The sequence below is a fragment of the Vulpes lagopus genome, chromosome 8, assembly GCF_018345385.1.
Source record: "Vulpes lagopus strain Blue_001 chromosome 8, ASM1834538v1, whole genome shotgun sequence".
In the NCBI taxonomy this organism is placed as follows: domain Eukaryota; kingdom Metazoa; phylum Chordata; class Mammalia; order Carnivora; family Canidae; genus Vulpes; species Vulpes lagopus.
In genome coordinates this window covers 70,201,839-70,222,122 of record NC_054831.1, presented here as the reverse complement: position 1 = coordinate 70,222,122, position 20,284 = coordinate 70,201,839, and the positions used below count along the sequence as shown (strand labels likewise).

General features: G+C 34.1%; 1 protein-coding gene across 4 annotated transcripts in view; it reads right to left on the bottom strand.

Annotated features, from left to right (window-relative positions):
* MINDY3 (MINDY lysine 48 deubiquitinase 3) overlaps positions 1–20,284 on the bottom strand; it is an 84,539-nt gene that overhangs the window by 44,015 nt on the left and 20,240 nt on the right. For 2 of the 4 annotated variants that reach the window (XM_041766373.1, XM_041766375.1), the window contains 5 exons: positions 18,623–18,674; positions 17,638–17,752; positions 14,953–15,026; positions 13,988–14,067; positions 2,095–2,165 (listed from right to left, as the gene is read on the bottom strand). In XM_041766373.1, the coding sequence (XP_041622307.1) occupies positions 2,095–2,165; positions 13,988–14,067; positions 14,953–15,026; positions 17,638–17,752; positions 18,623–18,674 (392 nt within the window). The remainder of the gene's footprint in view (positions 1–2,094; positions 2,166–13,987; positions 14,068–14,952; positions 15,027–17,637; positions 17,753–18,622; positions 18,675–20,284) is intronic. The other 2 variants (XM_041766376.1, XM_041766374.1) reach the window with 1 other exon arrangement.

Below are 20,284 nucleotides of genomic sequence, written 5' to 3'. Positions count from 1 at the left end.
TCCTGAGCCTCAGAGCTCACTGAAATTATCCAGTCCACTGGGAGCCCATGAAACCTAGCTAACTCCATCCCAATACTGGCCCTATTGTTGTCACACCTTGTTGTCACCCTGTTCACAGGTGTAATTCCCCTGTGATCCTGTCTGGTAGCCCTCTCTTGTTTGGAGGTGTAAATAATAGAGAGTTCTGCCTTTTGTCTGAGTATCACTGTGTTGTGTCCTGCCACTAGAAAAATCTTTAAATCTTATAAAATACCAATTACAGCTACAACTCTAGATCAACATGTAATAGAATACACAGCCACTACTGTTTTCCCCCTAAGATCTTAGGGGGGAAAACAGGCATTCCCCTGTTCTACCTAACAGCTAAAGAAAAGCAAAAGCATGGTTTAGAAAAGCTTACAATTCTGGTGAAATCGGCCATTCATTCATTCAAAAAATGTTTACTGAACACCAAATAGGTACCCAGAAAGACACCGTTACTAGCTTTAGAGTCTATAATCCACTGGGGATGACAATAAAAAAGCACATTCAAGATTAAAAAAATAATGAAAAGAGCATTATAGAGTGACTATTCCTACAAAATTGTGAAAGAAAGTCACTGAAGGAATGGCCAAGGAAAAGATCTTTGAGGCACCATTTTAAGTAGGACCTGAAGAGGAGAGGGAGCCTATCCATTTATAAGCTGGAGTATTCCAGGCAGAAATGACGTCAAGTATGAAGTCTTACTAGGCAGGAAAGGGCTTGGGTGTGTTTGAGAAACTGGCAGGAAACCAGCAGGGCTAGAGCACAGCAATAGAGAGAGCAAAGCAACTGAAGAGGGACAGACAGGATCAAGATAAGGGCATTATAGGCCACATGGTGAAGACTTCACAGTTTATCACCTCCATACCCGATCCTCCTGCAAAACACACACATGTGCTTTAAAAAGAACAGCTTTATTAAAATATCTTTGATATATGAACGTTGTATATATTAAAAGTGTGCAACTTGATGTTTTTGTATGGAAACACTGTGAAAAAATCATCAAAATCAAGTTAACTCACATATTCATCACCTCTATGAAGTTATCATTTTTATTTGTGCACAGGTATGTGCATGTATGCGTATACACTTTTAGGATCTATGAATGTGTGTGATTCTTGGGAGAACGGGATGCAGCTTAATGGTCTGGTTGCCAGGCTATTTCAGAACAGCTTTAGCTTGTAAAAGAATTACTACTGTGTAATACTATGATCTCTACTAATGGATAAGGGCAGGATGAAACCTCTTTGATTGTCATACCCGTATCACTCCTTTCCAAGTGCTGTCATGAAAGAACACTTCCAGTTAAAAGAAAGAAAAAAGAAAGGAAGAAAGAAAGAGGGCAAGACACTGTTACTTTACCAAATCATCATCATTGAACTACTGCTATGGACTCACTAGTCTAAAATGGAAAAGAAAACTAGATCTACTTCTTCCTTCCTTCAAAATCAGGACATCTCATTAGGTGCAAATCATTAACGATTTGAACTATTAACCATTTAAAGCTATTTGGAACATTCAATAGTTATTTCAGCTTATGCAGGAAAGCAACGAAATATCTATCAATAAACAAGAGGTTCAAGGCAGTTCCTAACCTTAGCCCATGTGTTAAAGAATTTAATGTTGTGATATGATTGGAATTTGTTTAATTGTGAAATAATTTTTCAGATGGAACAGACAAAAGTTAAAACTTAGGCATCTAACAAATTCTTTTCCTTTGCCTAATAAGTATTGCCAGTTGTTTCAGTGACGCAACCTGTTATGAGGAAGAAACAATACAGCCTTTCCCTTGGTTTACCAAAAAATATATTTATTTTCAGTAATAGGTCTCTATTTTTATAAATTATTTTTTTAAGGGTTCTCCTTTCTACCCTCAAAAAGGACAAACCTTACAAACAAAACTTGGCATGATCAGCCAGCTTAACTTAATATGCCTGTCAGTTTAGGAAAGGAGATCAGGAACTGAAAACTATATAGTAACAGTAAGCTAAATGTCGTCAGAGGACAAAATACTGTCTGTAACAGTGGACATGTGAATAAAAAGCACTGAAAATATCGTAAAAATCAACTTACCTTACAGTATCTTAAAGCTTCCATTAATGTTAAGAATCCTACAGATGCTTGTTCATGTATACCAAGAAGTTCTACAAAAAAAAAAAAGTTTGTACTGTATTAGCATACATATATCTGAAAACTATTTATATGTAAATATAGATGCATATATATATTTTATACCAAAGTTTTTAATTTTATCCAAAAGTATACTTTAAAACCTAGCACGTATTGTTAAAGAGTTCTCATCAAATCATTATATTACTACTTATTATAAAATATCATTAGATCATGTTTGTGGTGGGTGATATGATGCTTCAGATGTATATTATTTATAAAATCTTATATTCAATTTTAGCTTTTAAAATGAGGACATTTCCCCCTCTGAAACTGAAGGAATTACTGGCAAAAATAAAGAAGAGATACTTCATAACATCCATGCAAAACAGCTAACTTGAATTGACTTGACTTAAAGAATATGCTAATCTTAATTTGTAATATTTATCGCTGGATAGCAGTGAACCTACTTGCATAATACTTAAAACATGGGCTTTTGATGCCATGCTTTCACCTATAAATACAATATGCTTAAGATTTGGGAAATAAGTACAAGCAGAACAAGGTATCTGCCTTACAAAGGCTAAGTTTATCAAGCGAGATGGAAAAAAAAGGTGTCTTTTCTATGTTTATACATACATATACACTATCTTTTTTTTTTTAAAAAAAGATTTTATTATTAATTTGAGAGAGAGAGAGAGCACATGCATGCATGCAAGGGTGTTGGGGCAGAGGGGGGAAAGGAGGGAGAGGGTCTCAAGCAGACTCCATGCTGAGCACAGAGCCCCATGGGGAGCAGGCCCTGATCCCATGACCTGGAGATCATGACCTGAGCTGAAACCAAGAGTCTGAAACTTAATGGACTGTGCCATCCAGGTACCCCATATACACTTTATCTTAAGTGATAAAAGAACATCTGCTTACTGAATTAGGGAGAGTGTATAGAAGTGAAAACATTTGAAGGGCGCCTGGGTAGCTCAGTTGGCTGAGTGTCTGACTCTTAATTTTGTCTCAGATCATGATTTCACGGGTTGTGGGATAGAGCCCCATGTAGGGCTCTGTGCTCATGGGGGAGTTTGCTTGAGGATTCTCTCTCTCTACCCCCACCCCCACTCTCAAATAAATCTTTGAAAAAAGAAAATAAAAGGGGGATTAACATTTGAGTTAAATCTTTAAGCACATGTAGGAATTTTCTAGGCACCAAGAAGAGAATATGAAAATTCAAGGCAGAGGAAACAACAACGAAGTATGAAAAATCAATATACTTAAGGACTGATGACTATTTCAAGCCTTCCTTTAAAGGTTTCTAATCTGGGGAACCTGATAAACGGTGATTAACAAAAGGAAGGATTAAGAAGTCCTGAGAACAGAAGTTTGTTTTTAGACAAGCTGGGCTGGAGAGAACTTCAGGACTTCTGGCTAGGGATGGATCCACAACTGGAAGTTAGGTTCAAGAGCATGAAGAAGAGAGGTCAGGGTTGAAAACAGAGCTCTGGGAATCAGCACAGAGATAAGAGCTGATGTCACGGATGTGGCCAAGAAAGAAGAGACAAAGCTTAGACAATGAAGACGAGATTATTCTACAACAGAGATGTAACTATGATGATAATCAAGTTTTTTATAGACTACAGCTTTCAGCTAATGTGCATTAAATGGAACTCTAACAGTAATTTGGGCCCATATATATTTCTAGAAAGCATTGTTTTTTTGTGGCTAAAAATTATGACCACTGAAATACAATGTAAATATAACTTTGCTTCCTTCTTACCATCTGGTCATGTTTTATCCATTTTTCTATTAAGATATTGTATTTTTGTAATTAATTAATATAATAATATCAACTGTTGGTCATACTATGTATGTATCGTTAAGTACAACATTCAGATAGTGTAAGCCAAAAACTGGTTGTGCAACCTTTTGGATTTGAAAATTCAAAATTAACAGAATCTATATGTAAATTATACATCTAGTTTATATTTTTTCACTAGCTTCTTACAGGTACTGGGGAGATACAGCTGTAGTTCTCAAATTGTGTGTTAGGATTCTTACAGGTCCACGAGACCCTTTTAGAGACTATATGAAATCAAAATGATTTTCATAAAAAAGGTGCTAATTGCCCTTTTTTTGATTCTCAAGCTTTTATAAGTGTAAAGTGAAGTTTTCCTGAGTCCAAATGATATATCTCAACAGACTGAATCTATAAACAAAGAGAGAGAGAGAATTTTAAGCAGGCTCTATGCCCAGTGTGGAGCCTGATGGGGCTTGAGATCACGACCTTGAAATCATGACCTGAGCCAAAATCAAGAGTTTGATGCTTAACTGAGACATCCAGGTGGGTGCCCCAAGATCTCCATTTTTAAAAGTGTCAAAAGCAAACAAAACAAAACAAAAAAACCCCAACAACCAAAAACTCCTAAGTGTCAAGCATATGAGACCAAAAAATATGTGAATCATTTGATTACAGCATTCAAAGGGAAAAAGGAGTGAGGGGTGTAAGCAACCCAAAGAAGTAGAAATGGTACTCTATTGCCTTACTAAGTTTGCTTCCTCTCCTGAGACTGAAGCACTAAACGTTTTCAAGTTCAAAGAACGTATATGTTGAGAAATATTGCCATGCTTTAATTTCTAAAATCAGATACCACCACCTAGTGTTATGATTAGATACTACATCAATCTATTTCTCCTTGGAATTTTAAATACCTAAAATAGTATATTTATAATAAATATGTTACTAACTATAGCAAACTAGCTGTTCATAATTCATGGGTAATAAATTATTGAGATTAGGTCAGTAAGCACATATATATGTATATATATATTTTTATCAAAGATAAGATTTTTATCTTTGATAGCTAATGTGCATCCTTAAGAATATTTATTAGTATATGAAGTTGTAAATGTAGTAAGGACATACCAACCTCACATATTATAACTTACACAACTTACTTAAATAAGACTTGTCTCAATAAGTCTCAATGAAATCAATTTACATTTGCAGCAAATCCTAGTAATTGTGTCATTATATTTTAGAATTTTCTGTTTTCTTAGTCTCTCATTTAAGATTAATCATGAGGAGTCTCTATTAACCCTGTTTCAGTAGGACTATATATACATACATATATTTATATGCAGAGTTTTATATTCCTCAGTTTGCCTTTCTCTTCTCTTCCACTTTGTCACTTGTCACTGCTGTCAGCACATCTATCTAAGGCCCACTTGGACCTTTTAAATTTGATGCAGTTATCTGGTTTCCAAGTCAGCACTGCATTTATTTAAGAAACACACCCTCAGTGCCAAGTACTGAGGGGGGAAAAGAACCCATCAATGCTGCATAGTTCAGGAATACAAAGCTACCATGAGGAATACAAAGATGAGGCAGACAAGATCCTTTTTGCAAACCATGTATCTGATAAGGGGTTAATGACCAAAATATATAAGGAGCTCCCACAACTCAGCTGCAAAAACCCAAATAATTCAATTAAAAATTGGGCATAGAACATGAATAGTCATTTCTCCAAAGAATACATATAAATGACCAACATCACTAATCATCAGAGAGTTGCAAATTAAAACCTAATATAAGTATCACCCCACATCTGTTTGCCTGGCCATTATAAAAAAAAAAAGGTAAATCATAAGACATTGGTAAGGATATGTAGAAACTGGAAATCTTGTATACTATGGGTGAGAATGTAAAATAGTGTAGCAACTATGGAAAACAGTATAGAGTTTCCTCAAAAAATTAAAAATACAACTACCAGAGCAATTCCAGTTCTGGGTATTCAATCCAAAAGAATACCTGCGCTCCCATGCTCACTACAGTAGTATTTACCAGTGCCAAGATGTTGAAACAACCTAAAAGTCTAACAACGAATGGATGCTTAAGGAAACTGTAGTATATACATATGATGGAAAATTACTCATGCTTAAAAAAGAAGGAAATCCTATCATATGTGGCAACAGGAATGAACTTTCAGGACACTATGCTAAGTGAAATACACGAGTCAGAGGAGAAATACTGCATGATTCCACTTAGATGACATATCCAAAATAGTCAGATTCGTAGAAGCTGAGGAGAATGATAGTTGCCAGGAGCTGGAAGGAGGAGGAAATGGGGAGTGAGTACTCAAATAAAGCTGCAGTCATGTGAGGTAAGTTCTAGGTATCCACTGTACAACTTTATATTTATAGTTAATACTGTATCTTAACTTAAAAATTCATTGAGGGTAGATCTCATCATAAGTGTTTTTTACTGTAATTTACCACCCTCTCCCCCCACAAATGATAGGTATCAAAATAGAATGTGTAAGTGCCAAGAAAACAAAATGCTCAGAGGTAAGGATAGATTACTCTCAGCTGTGAGAATCAAGAAATGCTCCTTGGAGGGATGGCATATGAAGTAGGCAGTGAAGAACTGCATAGGCACAGATGGGAGGGATATAGGTCTTCGGCAAAAGAAGTAGATGAACAAAGACATAAGTGGAAGTTGCATAATTTTGTTCAAGAATAGATTCATGATGGTTGAAAAATAAGCTAGGATGAAATTATGTAGGGTAATATCCTTGAGTAAGTAGGGTAAAAAATCTGTAGTTAGAAAAATTTAAGAACTTATGTGCAAGAATGTTAGAATAGCTAAATTAAAAAGCAATAAGATACTGAGAAAGACCTAACTATCTCACCGATACGTAACTTGCATACATATACACAATCTGACCTATGAACTTTGTGAAATCTATTTTTGAAAGTGAAGAGCTTTTCAAACCCATTTACTGGTTGTTGTATTCCTAAGAAGTTAGGTTGTTACAAGGCTGGTATCTAGCAAGGGTTGCCAAATTTAGCAAATAAAAACACAAGGTGCCCACTTAAATTTCTGATTTAAAAGAAAAACAAATTTTTTAGTAAAATTATATTCCAAATATTGAATGGCACATACTTATACTGAAAATGATTTATCCACAATTCAAATTTAACTGGGAGTCCTGTATTTTACTTAGCTCCAGCTAATTAAATGTATTTCTAAAGTAATAAAATATAGAGAAAATAAGCACTTCTGCCCTTTTCTTACACAAATTATGATAAACCAAACACTTAAAATTTGTATACTAAGCCATTTTATTGCAATTCATATTACTTAAAAAATACAAAAATACTAAATTTTAAAAATACTTAATTTTCAGTTTAGATTCTTTTTGTATCTACATATTACAAGTTTATCAACTTTCATGACTATTTAAGTGTACCCTGGATGGACTGTAAGAAAGATTTACATTAAAGAGGAAAAAGAGGGGAACCCTGGGTGGTGCAGCGGTTTGGCGCCTGCCTTTGGCCCAGGGCGCGATCCTGGAGACCCGGGATCGAATCCCACGTCGGGCTCCCGGTACATGGAGCCTGCTTCTCCCTCTGCCTATGTCTCTGCCCCTCTCTCTCTCTCTCTGTGACTATCATTAAAAAAAAAAAAAAAAAAAAAAAGGAAAAAGAGGGATGCCTGGGTTGCTCAGCAGTTGAGCTTCTGCCTTTGGCTCAGGGCATGATCCCGGACTTCCGGATTAAGTCCCACATCAATCCCATATTGGGTTCCCTGCATGGAGTCTGCTTCTCCCTCTGCCTGTGTCTCAGCCTCTCTCTGTGTCTCTTATGAATAAATAAATAAAATCTTAAAAAAATAAAATAAAAAGGAAAAAGCAAGCTCTCAGTTTTTGATTTGCAAGGGTGGACTCTATGTCAATCCCATAGAACGAAGAAACATTCAAATAATCATCAAACAATAAATGTACAATACATATAAAACACAGTGCACAAATACAACAGAATGACTTAAGGGTAGAAAAGAGAAAAAACTGACTTGTAGACAAATGAAGCAAACAAAATCTCCACTCAGAAGACATGCAATAGTACAAAACAAAGAGATGGCAGGTAAGGGCCAAACCACAGAAGGATTTGAGAACATTCATAAGGAGTTTAAGTGCATGGGGAAGCCAGTCATCGAATGGTTTTAAGTGAGAAATTGTCACGATCTTAGTTTTTAAAATACCCCCCCACCCCCCGCAGCCACTGTGAAAGACTGAGGGTGTGGTCAAAAATGAAATTAGATGACTAGTTCTACTGCAGTTTTGTTCATACTCTATTGCAGAAGCAAAAGAGTTTTGACAGCTGAGGTAGAATAAAGTACATAGATTTGGGAACTATATGATCCCTATATGATTTGGGAACTAAAATGATACGATCAATAATATATATACTTTCATTAAATAATTTATACTTTCATTAAAAGATACAAAAAACCCTGATGTAAATGGTAAGACTTAGTACTGTAAAGATGGCACTTCTTTAAAATAATCTACAAATTTAATGTAACCTCACAAATTTCTTAAAACTACAACTTAAAAAAATGAAAAAACTTCCACTGGACTAGATAATGTAAAATTAGCTATAATAATTTTATATTATTTTTATTATAATAGGAAATGTGACAAGTATTAAACAACATAAAACTACACAATAAGGTAGTTTTAGCATAAGAACTCACAAATAGATTACTGGAACAGAAGAGTATAAAAAAGTGTGTCATACATATGGGAAAACCTGTTATTTGATCAAGTAGGTATGCCCAGTAGAGAAATGACAAGTTAGGATATTAGGCAATTCTTTGGGAAAAAGTAAAAAGGTAGATCTCTCTTTCACACCACTCATAAGTAAAAAAATTAAAATGGATTAAAGGGCTAAACATTAAAAAAAAAAAAAAAGCCTACAAAAGCATTTGAAGAAAATACTAGGACATAGTTTAATTTTGTGGTGGGAGAAATACAAAATGATTCGAGGAAAAAAAATTAAAGAAACAAAACAGAAGCCATAACAGAAAAGATGATATGATTTATCTTCATAAAAATGAAAATCTTTGGTATAATGGAAGATACCATTAGCAAAGTTAAGAGACAGAAAAGGCTGAGGGAAAATATTTAGAACACATTTTTAAAACACAAAGAATTTATAAAGAGTTCCTAGCAATGGTAAGACAATAACCTTTCTCCCCCAAATGCTAGAAGCTACAAAGAAGCAATTCCCAGAAGAGGAAATACTAAAAGCTGACAAACACACAAAAAAGATGATCACATACAGGCTCAGGAGCAATCAGAGAAATGGGACTTATCAGTAATATGACATATTTAAAGATGGACGGTTCTGAGTATTGGCCAGGATGCAGAAAAACAGAACTCACCTACATTGTTAAAAGCAAAGTTGACACATGAGGAGTTGGTAAGACAGATTTTTAGAAGGTAATCAATCATTATCTAACAGTTTTACAGGTGTTCCTCAAAGATTAAATATATGAGTTACCATATGACCCAGGATTTTCACTCCTGGGTAGACACCAAAGGAAAATGAAACCACATTATTCAGGACAGCCACATGGAAAGATGCCAAATTCCCATCAACTGATGAATAAATACATTAAATATGGTCTATCTATACAATGGAATATTATTCACCAATAAAAAGGAGTATGGTGCTGGTCTATGCTAAAACATGGATGAACCTTGAAAACATGCCACGTGAAAGAAGCTAGTCACAGAAGACCAGATATTATGTGATTCTATTTACAAGAAATCCCCAATTTCAGCAATCTGTGGAAACAGATAATAGATCAGTATTTGCTAGATGCAGAGGGGCAGGGGGTTACAGGGAGTGACTGTAAATGGGCACAAGGGTTCCTTTTTGGGCTGATAAAAAAATATGTTCTAAAACTGATCTGGTGATGGCTACATAAGTATAAGAAATACTAAAAACCGTGAAACTGAAATAAGTAAATAAAAACCACAGAATTATACATTTTAAATAGTATCATGTGTGATCTAGGAATTCTATTACAATAAAGCTATTAATAAAACTCAAAGATGTCTAAAATTTTAGCATACATTCTACTCTTAGAAATCTATAAGAATACTTTAATATGTGAAGATTTATATACAAAAATCTTCACTGTAGTATTTGTTTCTAACAGTCAAAAATGGTAACCATATATAAATTCACCATAAGCAAACTAAAGGCAAAAGACAAACTGGGAAAAAATGTTTATTATATGTTATATATATAAAATATGAAATATATGACTGATCAAACATTGATATTCTTAATAAAGGCAAGAAAAATGCCCTATTTATCTTCCATTGAGCCTTCTTGCCCTTTCCTAGATAATACATAACATTCATTTTCTTTTCAACTGCCTGATTGATGCTTACTGCTGGGAAAAAGCCTAACTATAAGCTCTACTGGTTGGAACCACTCCAAAGCACTCTATGTAAACTCATCTCTACCTCTCACTGTTCACTGCACATTTAAAAATTTCTCCCATGATCCATTTTTTTTATTCCTTCTTATAATAGTAGACTCCAACCCTTTCTCTTCTTTCTATGCCTCCAACTTTACCTCTGTCCACTCTCAGCAAACTTCAGAATCTCAAAAGTTTTCCCAATTTAAATCTTTCACACTTCATATGCCTTTTTCTCAGCACATTCTTTCCTCGCTTTTTTAGCAGAACTGTGTATCTTTCTGAGATTACTGTTACTCTTGACCCAATTTACTCTGGGGTTCCCTTCTCTTGGCCAACAAACAACTTAAGTGACTTCCATCCCTTTAAACTAAACCTACATACACCATCTCTTCACCTTGTCAATCAATTCCTTTCTTTCCTTCCTTTCCTTTCATCAGTAAGATTTCCTTGCTTACACTGATGAAATATTTACTCCCTATGATCTGATCTCTATCTCAACTGCTCTTTTAAAGCAAAGATCTTACTAATTGCTAATTCGTAGTCTATTCTTAGTCCTCATTCTCCTCCAATGACAAATACAGCATTGCTCATTCACCAACTCTGTATCAGGGACAAGATCTTAGGATTAAATTCTCAAACCAGTATCTCTCCATAAATGAGGCAACTACCTCCCTCTCAGGGTATGAAACTGGTAAGATAAACTTCTTCCACATTATCTTATATATTTATCATCGCATTCAAGATTCTGTTTACTGTAAGGATTAAATATGCTCCTTACATGGAATCAGACTATGCCTGTTCAAATCTCAGCTTAGCACTCTTTTTTTCTTCCTCTTTTTTCTTCCGTCCAAATACCTTCAATGATTCTCTTCTAAATGCTTGCTAACTAAAATGTAAACTTGTTTGTATTCGAGATCCTCTGAGTTCTCACCCAGCCCCATGTTTATGATCTTTCCTCTTACCAGAACCCTTCGCAGATCCAGTGCTTTCATCCACTGGTTCTCAAGTCTGCCTGCAAGTCAGAACCATCTTGGGGTAATTTTAAAATTATCATGCCCAGGCTCCTCCACTCAGAATTCTGATTTATTTATTTATAAGCTCCCCAAGGGGTAATATGTAGTCAGGATTAAGAACCATGGCTCTAATTAGTCTGATCTGTCTCCAGCCCCTAAATACAACCTGCAATTTTTCTCAAAATGCCCTCTCACTCATTCCATCTTGCCCCATTAAAATGTTAACTCCTATTTAAATTCTGTTTACCCCAACATAAATATATTAGGAAAAGTTTTCTCCTTCCTCTGAACTTCTGTAATACTTTTTCTCAACATGCTTCATTTCACATCATATTCTAGTAATTTGTGTGCACGTTTTCATTTCCCCAAACTAGGTGTGTACGCTTTTGAGGGAAAGCTGAGTTCTCCCTACATCCAGTGGAGGTGTTTTAGAAATGTGATCTTAATCTTCAAAACATATCTTTGAGGAAGGCATTAAAGCTCCGTATTTTATAACTGCAGAAATTGAATCTAGAAGATGTAAAGCAGCTTACCTAAGGATTTTACAACTAGTAACTCTTTATAATTTTTCATTGTATATTACATATATCACAACCTCCTGGAATGTTGTCAGATCCAAAAAACATCCAATAAATCTGAAAAACGTACAGATTTGTAAGTCTGGTGACTGAAAATAGATTCAACTTCAAGTCAACATTCCTAACAATTAAGGGAAAATGAAAGAAATATGCCCTGCTTATTTTCTTTTCCAAGATAACTATTTCGAAGTCACAGCTTAGTTTTGATGTTTAAACTATACTGAAAAAAAAAATTCACAGCAGGACAATAGCTTTGAAAGCTAGTATTTCAAGAAACAGGAAAGAATGAATTTATATACAAGAACCAAAAGTTGGGTAACTAATATCCTATGAGGAAAGTAACAAATTCATGGCAAGAAAAGAAAGCCTCTGGGAGGATAGGTGAGGAAAAGCCGAGGACAATAGTAAGAATAGTCTGGTTCTGGGAGGAGGAGAGGAGGACCATGATCATCACTAGTATCACTAGTATCACTAGTATCAAGAGCCAGAGCAGCGTAACTAAGTCCAGGTGGAAAGAGTTATTTATTAGCCATAGCACAGCAGGAGTAGCAAGGACAGGGACAAGTGAGATGAGGTACCTCACCCAGGGTTTGACAGGAATCAGATATTCCTTCTCTGATCATCTGAGAGGATATAAAATACTTCAGGCCCCAGAAACCACAGGGGAAGGAAAAAGAGAGGGTGTAGAGAACCATGTGGGTGAGTGCATATTCCTGAAGGAAGAATGACATACCTTTAACTGGCAGGATTAAATGCCTTCACAGCTTTGAATCAGAGGAAGGTTCAAGAATAGGATGGACTCACTTAGAAAAAACAGAGCAAGGTAACTTGGGTAGTTTTTGGTCCATGAATTTTTTTATCCTTTGCCAGCAATCAGCAAAACTAGGTTCTCATTCTAATCTACACACTGAGTGAACAATTTTGCATATTTTATCTAACGTATGGAGGGAAGGTAGTTCTTACTTTTCTGAAATAGTAAAGTGAAAGGGCTGGATTGTGCTAGGGTGCTTTTCAACCTGAAATTCTGTAATTTTTACTGACTTATCCCTCCTTAATATTGTATTTTTTCCTGTTTAATTAACTATATCTACTCCTAAAATTTGAGGAAAAACTCAAATTTAAGATCAGGATTCACTTATTTAAATGGGAGTAAAAAGCAGCAACTCAATCATAATATTTGTTTCTGCTACTTGGTGATGGTTTCATCTCATTATAGAAGAAATAAATTTCCTGGTGAACTACGGAAGCTTCCTGTTCTAGGCTTTAAATGCTCCAAAAAGAGGTACATAGTAGTTAATATAAGCTGAATGTATAAATAACTGAATTTAGACTGACCCCGTAATAAGCAGAAGGGAATTCTATTCAGAACCATGTATTAGCTCTTAAATTGGCTGATAATGTGTTTCACTTCAATGTCCCTGGGAGCATATGAAGCTACAGCAAAGAAATAACAGATCAGGGATGGAGATGTGGTGGAGGGGGAGGTTTAAAATTCTCAGGTAGCATTAAATCTGCTCAGCATTTCAAAGGAAATTATACACATTAAATGTAATATAGGGAAAACCAAAAGACTCACCAAATAAATATTTTAAATGACAGTATTTATAATTCTCCTCGATTTTAAGAAAATGCAATAGTGTCTGAGACTTACAGATACCACTGGGTAAATATGTTCTAGATTTAGATAATAAGAGATCTATTTATTACTTTCTAAAGAAGTTAGTCCTACAATCCCATTTTTATACTAGAGAAAACTAAAGGTTGAAGTAGTCACTTGAGTAAAGTATTATACTTGGAATCTCAATCCAAGTTTGCCTCCAAACTCCACACTTTTTACGTAACAGTATCTTGAAAACAGGTAAGGATTCTTCTATATTAAAGCACTTATCTTAACCTCTAAGTACTGCAGAGCAGTTAAGTAGATGAATAATAATCAACCATACTCTAGGGCAATAGTCATTATCAAAGAGAGAAACACACCAAAAAAATATACTTACTCATTCCTGAGCATTCTCTATCACCATCCCACACATTAGAAACAGCATGTCCCGTCAGTAGGAGGTTAATTAAACTTTGGCTATTAATAAAAATTTAAAAGTAATTAAAATATGAATAAACTAGTTTTCTTCTCAAATGATCCCTGTAGTAAGACATAAAGTAACGACTTCTACATTATGCTAGTTACAAAACAAACTTAGGGAAAAGCTTGCATTTTTATTTTATACACACCACTGAAAAAGTTCTGCTAAATATATTATTAAGTGTATCATCACAATGGTATCTATTGTTGCATATATTCATCTAAATTTAAAAACTTTAAGACATCACACGTTTAAATGGATGAAAAAGATTTCTAAGACTAAAAACTTAATACTTATAATCATCTATAAATATATAGGTAATTATTATTTTTTTGTTTGATCAATGATTGAATTTTACTCTCTGAGGTACAAAGATCTCAAGAGAAGGACCTATATAATAGAGTTGGGTTACTGTCACTATTCCACTGATTCTAGTAGAAATATAAAGAGCTTGGGGAAGAGGGTGATTTCAGAGAAAAATAAGGAACAAATATTTCTCCCAAGAGGAAAGCATTTACAAATAGGAAAGGATACACTTATTTCTAAGTCAAAATGAATAAATTTCATCTGCTAAAAAATTAAGTGGAACATAAAATAGAATTTGTTAAAATACCACCTGCTGTCATCTTAAAAGAAAGTATGTGCCACAGTAAGGGCAATGCATACATAAACCTGAAGGGAAATGATACCTAAATGATACCATAAACCTGAAGGGAAATGATACCTAAAGCAAGCAATGCATAAAGCACGGACTGCTCAAATCCACAGGCTTTATGCTGTTGACACTTACAAAATTATCTGACTTAGTAGTGTTTTATCTTAAAGTCAAGTTTCTAAAAACTTAAGTCCATGTAGGGAGATAACGGATTTTAATTAATTACCTGCCATGTCCATATACAGGATCTATCAAAGGTTCATTTGAATCTTCAATTTCATTTTTTATGTTTTCAATGCCCTAAAGGAACCAAAAAATTCATTGGCTTATTTTAAAAACTAAAATGAAAATTATAGTTTATAATTGACCACTTATTACCATAAATGAATAAAACATTTATTTAAGTAAATTTTCTCCCAAAATATTACCCAGATTTGATGCGGGAGAATATGTAAGTTGATAATGTAAGAAGTAGCTTCTCCAAGAATATCTTTTCTTTCATAGACTCTGTACAAAGATACTGTTTCATGGGTAATAGATTTCATGGCATGTTGGCTAAAGGGATACTGAGAGATGTTTAAGTTTTACCAGGAGGCAGGAGAAAATTATTTAATCCAAGAGTTAATATTCATTTATTTTCAGACTAAAGTAAATTCAGACTTAATACGCCTGCTAAGGCATCTGATATATTTACTTAGGCTTTTTAAAAAACATATTAGTATTATAGACATACACATGAGTGTTGATAGAGATGTTAATTTAAATACACAAAACGTCTAATTAGTACAAAAGAAAACAGAGTTCTGACTGCATTCTCAGAAATATCAGTAATTTAAACATGTACTGACAAAGCATAAAACTAGGAGGGCAGGAAGTTTCTTATTTTCTTAAAAACTAGTTTTCTGATATTTTTTAATTCCTCAAAGGATATCCAAATCCCCAAATATCTAGGTAAGCAGGAGACCGAGGCATTTTCATTTCATCAACCCCAAGAACAAAGAGAAACTGTCTTTCACCACCTAACTTTAACCACTGGTTCTATCAGATTAAGGCTATTTTAAGGATTAAAAACATTAATCAGCAATCCAAATATTTAACAAATGCCTACATATTGTAGGACAATACAAACAAATATGATATTTTGCACTTGCCTCCTTATAAGTGATACAAAGCAGGCTATGATAAAAGCCAAAATGAATAATATGAACAAGTGACATAATCACTGGTGAGGGAGAGGCATCATTTCAAAGACCAGCTAGACATGATGGTTTATTGCCTGTAAAGGGCAAGAGACAGAGGATGTATCAAAAGTTTTGAGCATAAAAACCGGAGGAATAATGAACAAAGCCAAACTCATAAGAGACCAGTCATCTCAGATCCCACACACTGTTATTACCACATCTAACCAACTACAAAGTACTTTTGGTTCTTTCTCTCAAACAGGCTTCTAAAATGTTTTTAAATTTCCAAATTTAGAAGATGCTTCTAAATACTCTTTTTCTTTTCCATGTCTCTGGTCACTGCCCTAGCTTAGGTTCACCTGTTCAATAACCATTCTTTCTTATAGTCCTGACTCTGGTCTCCTACCCCACCACCAACTCCCTCCAACGCAACTCTCACCTCAATTTAAGGAAACTTATCAACAGAAAGATGTTACTATTACCTTGTCCAAAATTTTTGCTCTAATTTTGGCCAGGTAAAATTGCAATTATTTTTTGCAGAGAATACAAGGGCCTTCATGTTCTGAGCCTTTTTACATCAGTGCACTATCTCATCTTCCACCACTGCCTTTCTGGTGTATTATGCTGCAGGAATACTTAACTCCTTATTGTTCTTCTGGTGTTAAACCCCCAATCTATTATGGCTTTATACTTGCTGTTTCCATGGCTCAGAAAACCTTTCCACGGCTTTTCATCTAGAAAACTTTTCCTCATCCATCAAGACACTACTTCTGTCACATGGTCCTTACTAGAGAAAGTCTGTTCTTGATTCCATCAAACCCCTCCTCCCCAAAAACAAAAAACCAAATCCATAATCAGACATATCCTGTTCTATTTCCCCTCATGCTTTGTGCATGCAATAAATGAACACCAAAAAACAGTGCCATCGTGGAATTATTAATGTGTCAATTTATTTTTTATAGTACTGGAGGATTTATTTTTAAAAAAATGTATATTACATTACAATTCCAGTTGCTAGCATAGAGTCAACGCCCAATAAACATCTATCAACTGAACGAAGTCTGATAGCAGAGATGGTAAATCAAGCAGGATACTCAACTGAAACAGGCTGCTACAGATAGATTAGCAGTTGGGGAAAAAAGGCAGGACAGGAGATGTACACACTGGAATTATCCACATAAAAGTTGAGAGATTAAAATGCCTATAAAAGTAAAAGTCTATGGTAGACAGGGACTGAAAATTTCCAGAATATAAAATTTTAGAGGGGGAAAAAAAGGAGCAGGAGATAAAGAAGAAAATGAAGCTATCAAAAAAAAGGTATGTGTGGGGGAGGTGAGATTGTGAAATATTATACAAAGGCACAGTGATTTATCAGGTAAGTTAAGAGAGGGAGTGAGGGTCAGAAAGAGTTTCAGAAGGCATTAAGGTCAAATGCCAGATACTGTGAAGATGAAAGAAAATAAAATTCAGAAGAACTGAGTGCATTTCATAATTAGAACATGACTGATAACCTCTATAACACAGAAGACTGGGAGTAAAACCAAGTTTGAAAGTGGTTAGGTACTAAGTGAGTAGTGAGGAAAGAGAACTTGATGATTCCTTATCATGGGCACAAGAGATTTTTATTCTGAGATTTAGAAACAGTATCTAAAATAAAATTACTTATTAGAACATGAAAAACAGTATGAAATTCAAACTGATAAAAGCCAGAAGAAGCATCTTAAACAAACCTTTGTCAGTAACACAGAATACAGAAAAAGCAACACTCCAAATTTGTTTCCCCACATTGAATACTGGTCCAAGACAGCATCTTTTAATTCTGATAAACTTCTGAATGATCTTTTTCTGGGGGGAGAAAAGAATTAAGTATTAGTACCATGATGAGAATAATTCCATTCCATTGACAAATGGGAAAATTTTTAAATCACCTTATACATTAAACTGTATACGTACAAATGAGATTTGTGTCTCAAATTTTCAAATACAAATTTGGCCATTAAAAGTAAAAGCTATTGCTGACAAATGTCGCTAAATATATACCATTAAAACAGAGTGCCTACTTGGCAGGAAAACACTTCAACACTTAGGTGAACTGTCTGGCATCAATAAATTCTACAATAATTATACATTTTAAAAATGAAGTAGCCCTCTCTAAGAAGTGTTCAAGAAAAAAGAAAACTTGACTCTATAAAGCCTGAAAATTATGTAATACATATCTGAATCCAAAGATAAGGTGTACATTTGTGGCTTCTTTTAAAAAAAATAATGTCATATTTCAAATGCCACCTGTTAATTCTATCAACATAGCTATCCTTACCTTTTATACTAAAAAGTTGAATGCTCCAATGAAAATATGGCACTTTTAATGAAAGTCACAGAAGGCATATTTTGGTAAACAAGAAACAATAATTCAAATATTTATTCTATTAGAAATCTTTGTATTCCTTCAGGTCAGAGAAACATTAAGCTAGAATGTTTTTTTTTTTTTCATTGTAATGATGAAGAAGCTTTTAATATTATAGAAAAGCACATTCTGGTAGCTAATTTAGGAATCAGTTTTATTTAAGTAAGCATTTAGAAATTATTTTTTTAAAAAAACTGGTAACAAATTAATCCTCAAGTACATAGATCTAAGTACCTTCCCACAGTATGAACAGACTTAAAATGGCAATGTCTCCACAAGGTAAGTATTTTAAATGTTCCAATGTTACTTACTGAATTAATGCATGAAATCGCTCAAAGCCAAGCTCTTCGACAGCCAAGGCAGCTATACATAAAAGACACTTTTCAGCACTACACATGGCAAATAAATGACACAAGATACACACAGCAGGCTGTAAATACTTTCAAGCAATCAAAATTTTTCCCTATTTCCTTACTCCCTTAAAATTGTTTGTTTTCAACTTTACTGTTACGCAAATTTCTATTTCAGCATCTTAGTTACCATGATTATAACTAAAATGGGTATAATACTGAGAATGTAGAAGGGTGATTAAATAATAACATTTATTTTCAATTCAGTTATACTAAGATAATATATAAAATAGAGAAATTATTGACAGAGTGCTTCACACATCAACCGAAATGTGTCCTGCACTTTTAAATAATCTTTCAATTCATAGATCCAAATAAAATCATCATAGCTAATCTTCCTCCTTTATAATATAAAATCTATAGGTTAATGTTTAATTATTAAACTAATGTGTATAAAAAGGCATAGCACTTGGAAACTACACAGGTTCAACAACAGCTTTAAGTTTGTTTCCTCATTTGTTTGTACAACTATTATTAGAGAAGTTTTCAGTAACTTATTTAGATTATGATTAATACAGTACAATTACAAATTTAAAAAATAACAAAGAAACGAAATCATTTAAATCCAAGATAATATTTATGCAGCACTCTATACTGCATGCCAGGCCTCCTTCTAAATGTGCTACATGCCTTATCTCACTCAGTCCTCTAACAACACAATTATCCCCATTTTATAGAAGAGGACATGAGGCAGAGAAGAAGCCTCCCTAGAGCACCACCCAACAACAAGCAGAGCTGAGATCTGAATCCAGAGAGTCTTGGCTCCCTTTACAAAAATAACATCTTTAAAGCTCTCATACATGAATCAAAATGCCTACTCTAAAAAATTTGTCACAATGAACAATTTTATATATATTTTATAAAGCAAATCTTAGTACTTTTAAATATTAATTCTTACTTGAGAATGAAAGAAATTAATTCATCATGAATTCAAAATCAGGATTTTTTGAATTACGATTAAAAAGGTTTCATTAGGCTATCCTTTCAAAATCATTTTAATTTTCAAGTGTTTTAAACTACTTTTAAAATTTTTTACCAGTCCAATGGGTTAATTTCAATAAGCTTTTGATTTGTGTGGGAAACAAACTGAAACTGAACCTGAGTATTCACTACTGCAAACAAATGTGCGTTACCAAAAGCCAAAAACTACACACACCACACAAGCCAATGAAATTAATGTTTGAGCACAATGTACTATTGACAAGGGAGAAAACAGTTCACATGTAAAAATTTCAGGATAAAATAAAAATTCGACCTAACCTTTTCCAAATTGTACTAATTGCTTTGCAGTGCTTGATTACCTAAATAATTTTACTGGGTATATACTATGAAAGTAGACATAAAGATAGTTTAGAGAAAAGAGGCAAGCAAAATAAAAAGCTTAGCAGGCAGGATGGTGAAAAAATATAAAACACAAGAAAAAGAACATAGCTGGGAACAAAGGAAAGAACAGGTAAAACAGATTGTTATACGGAATAAAAACTGTAATGTAAGTTCTTTGCATTGTTAACATCTAAGGCAAATTCTCAAATTTTCAGTTAACAAAACTTTAAAAATTTTTAC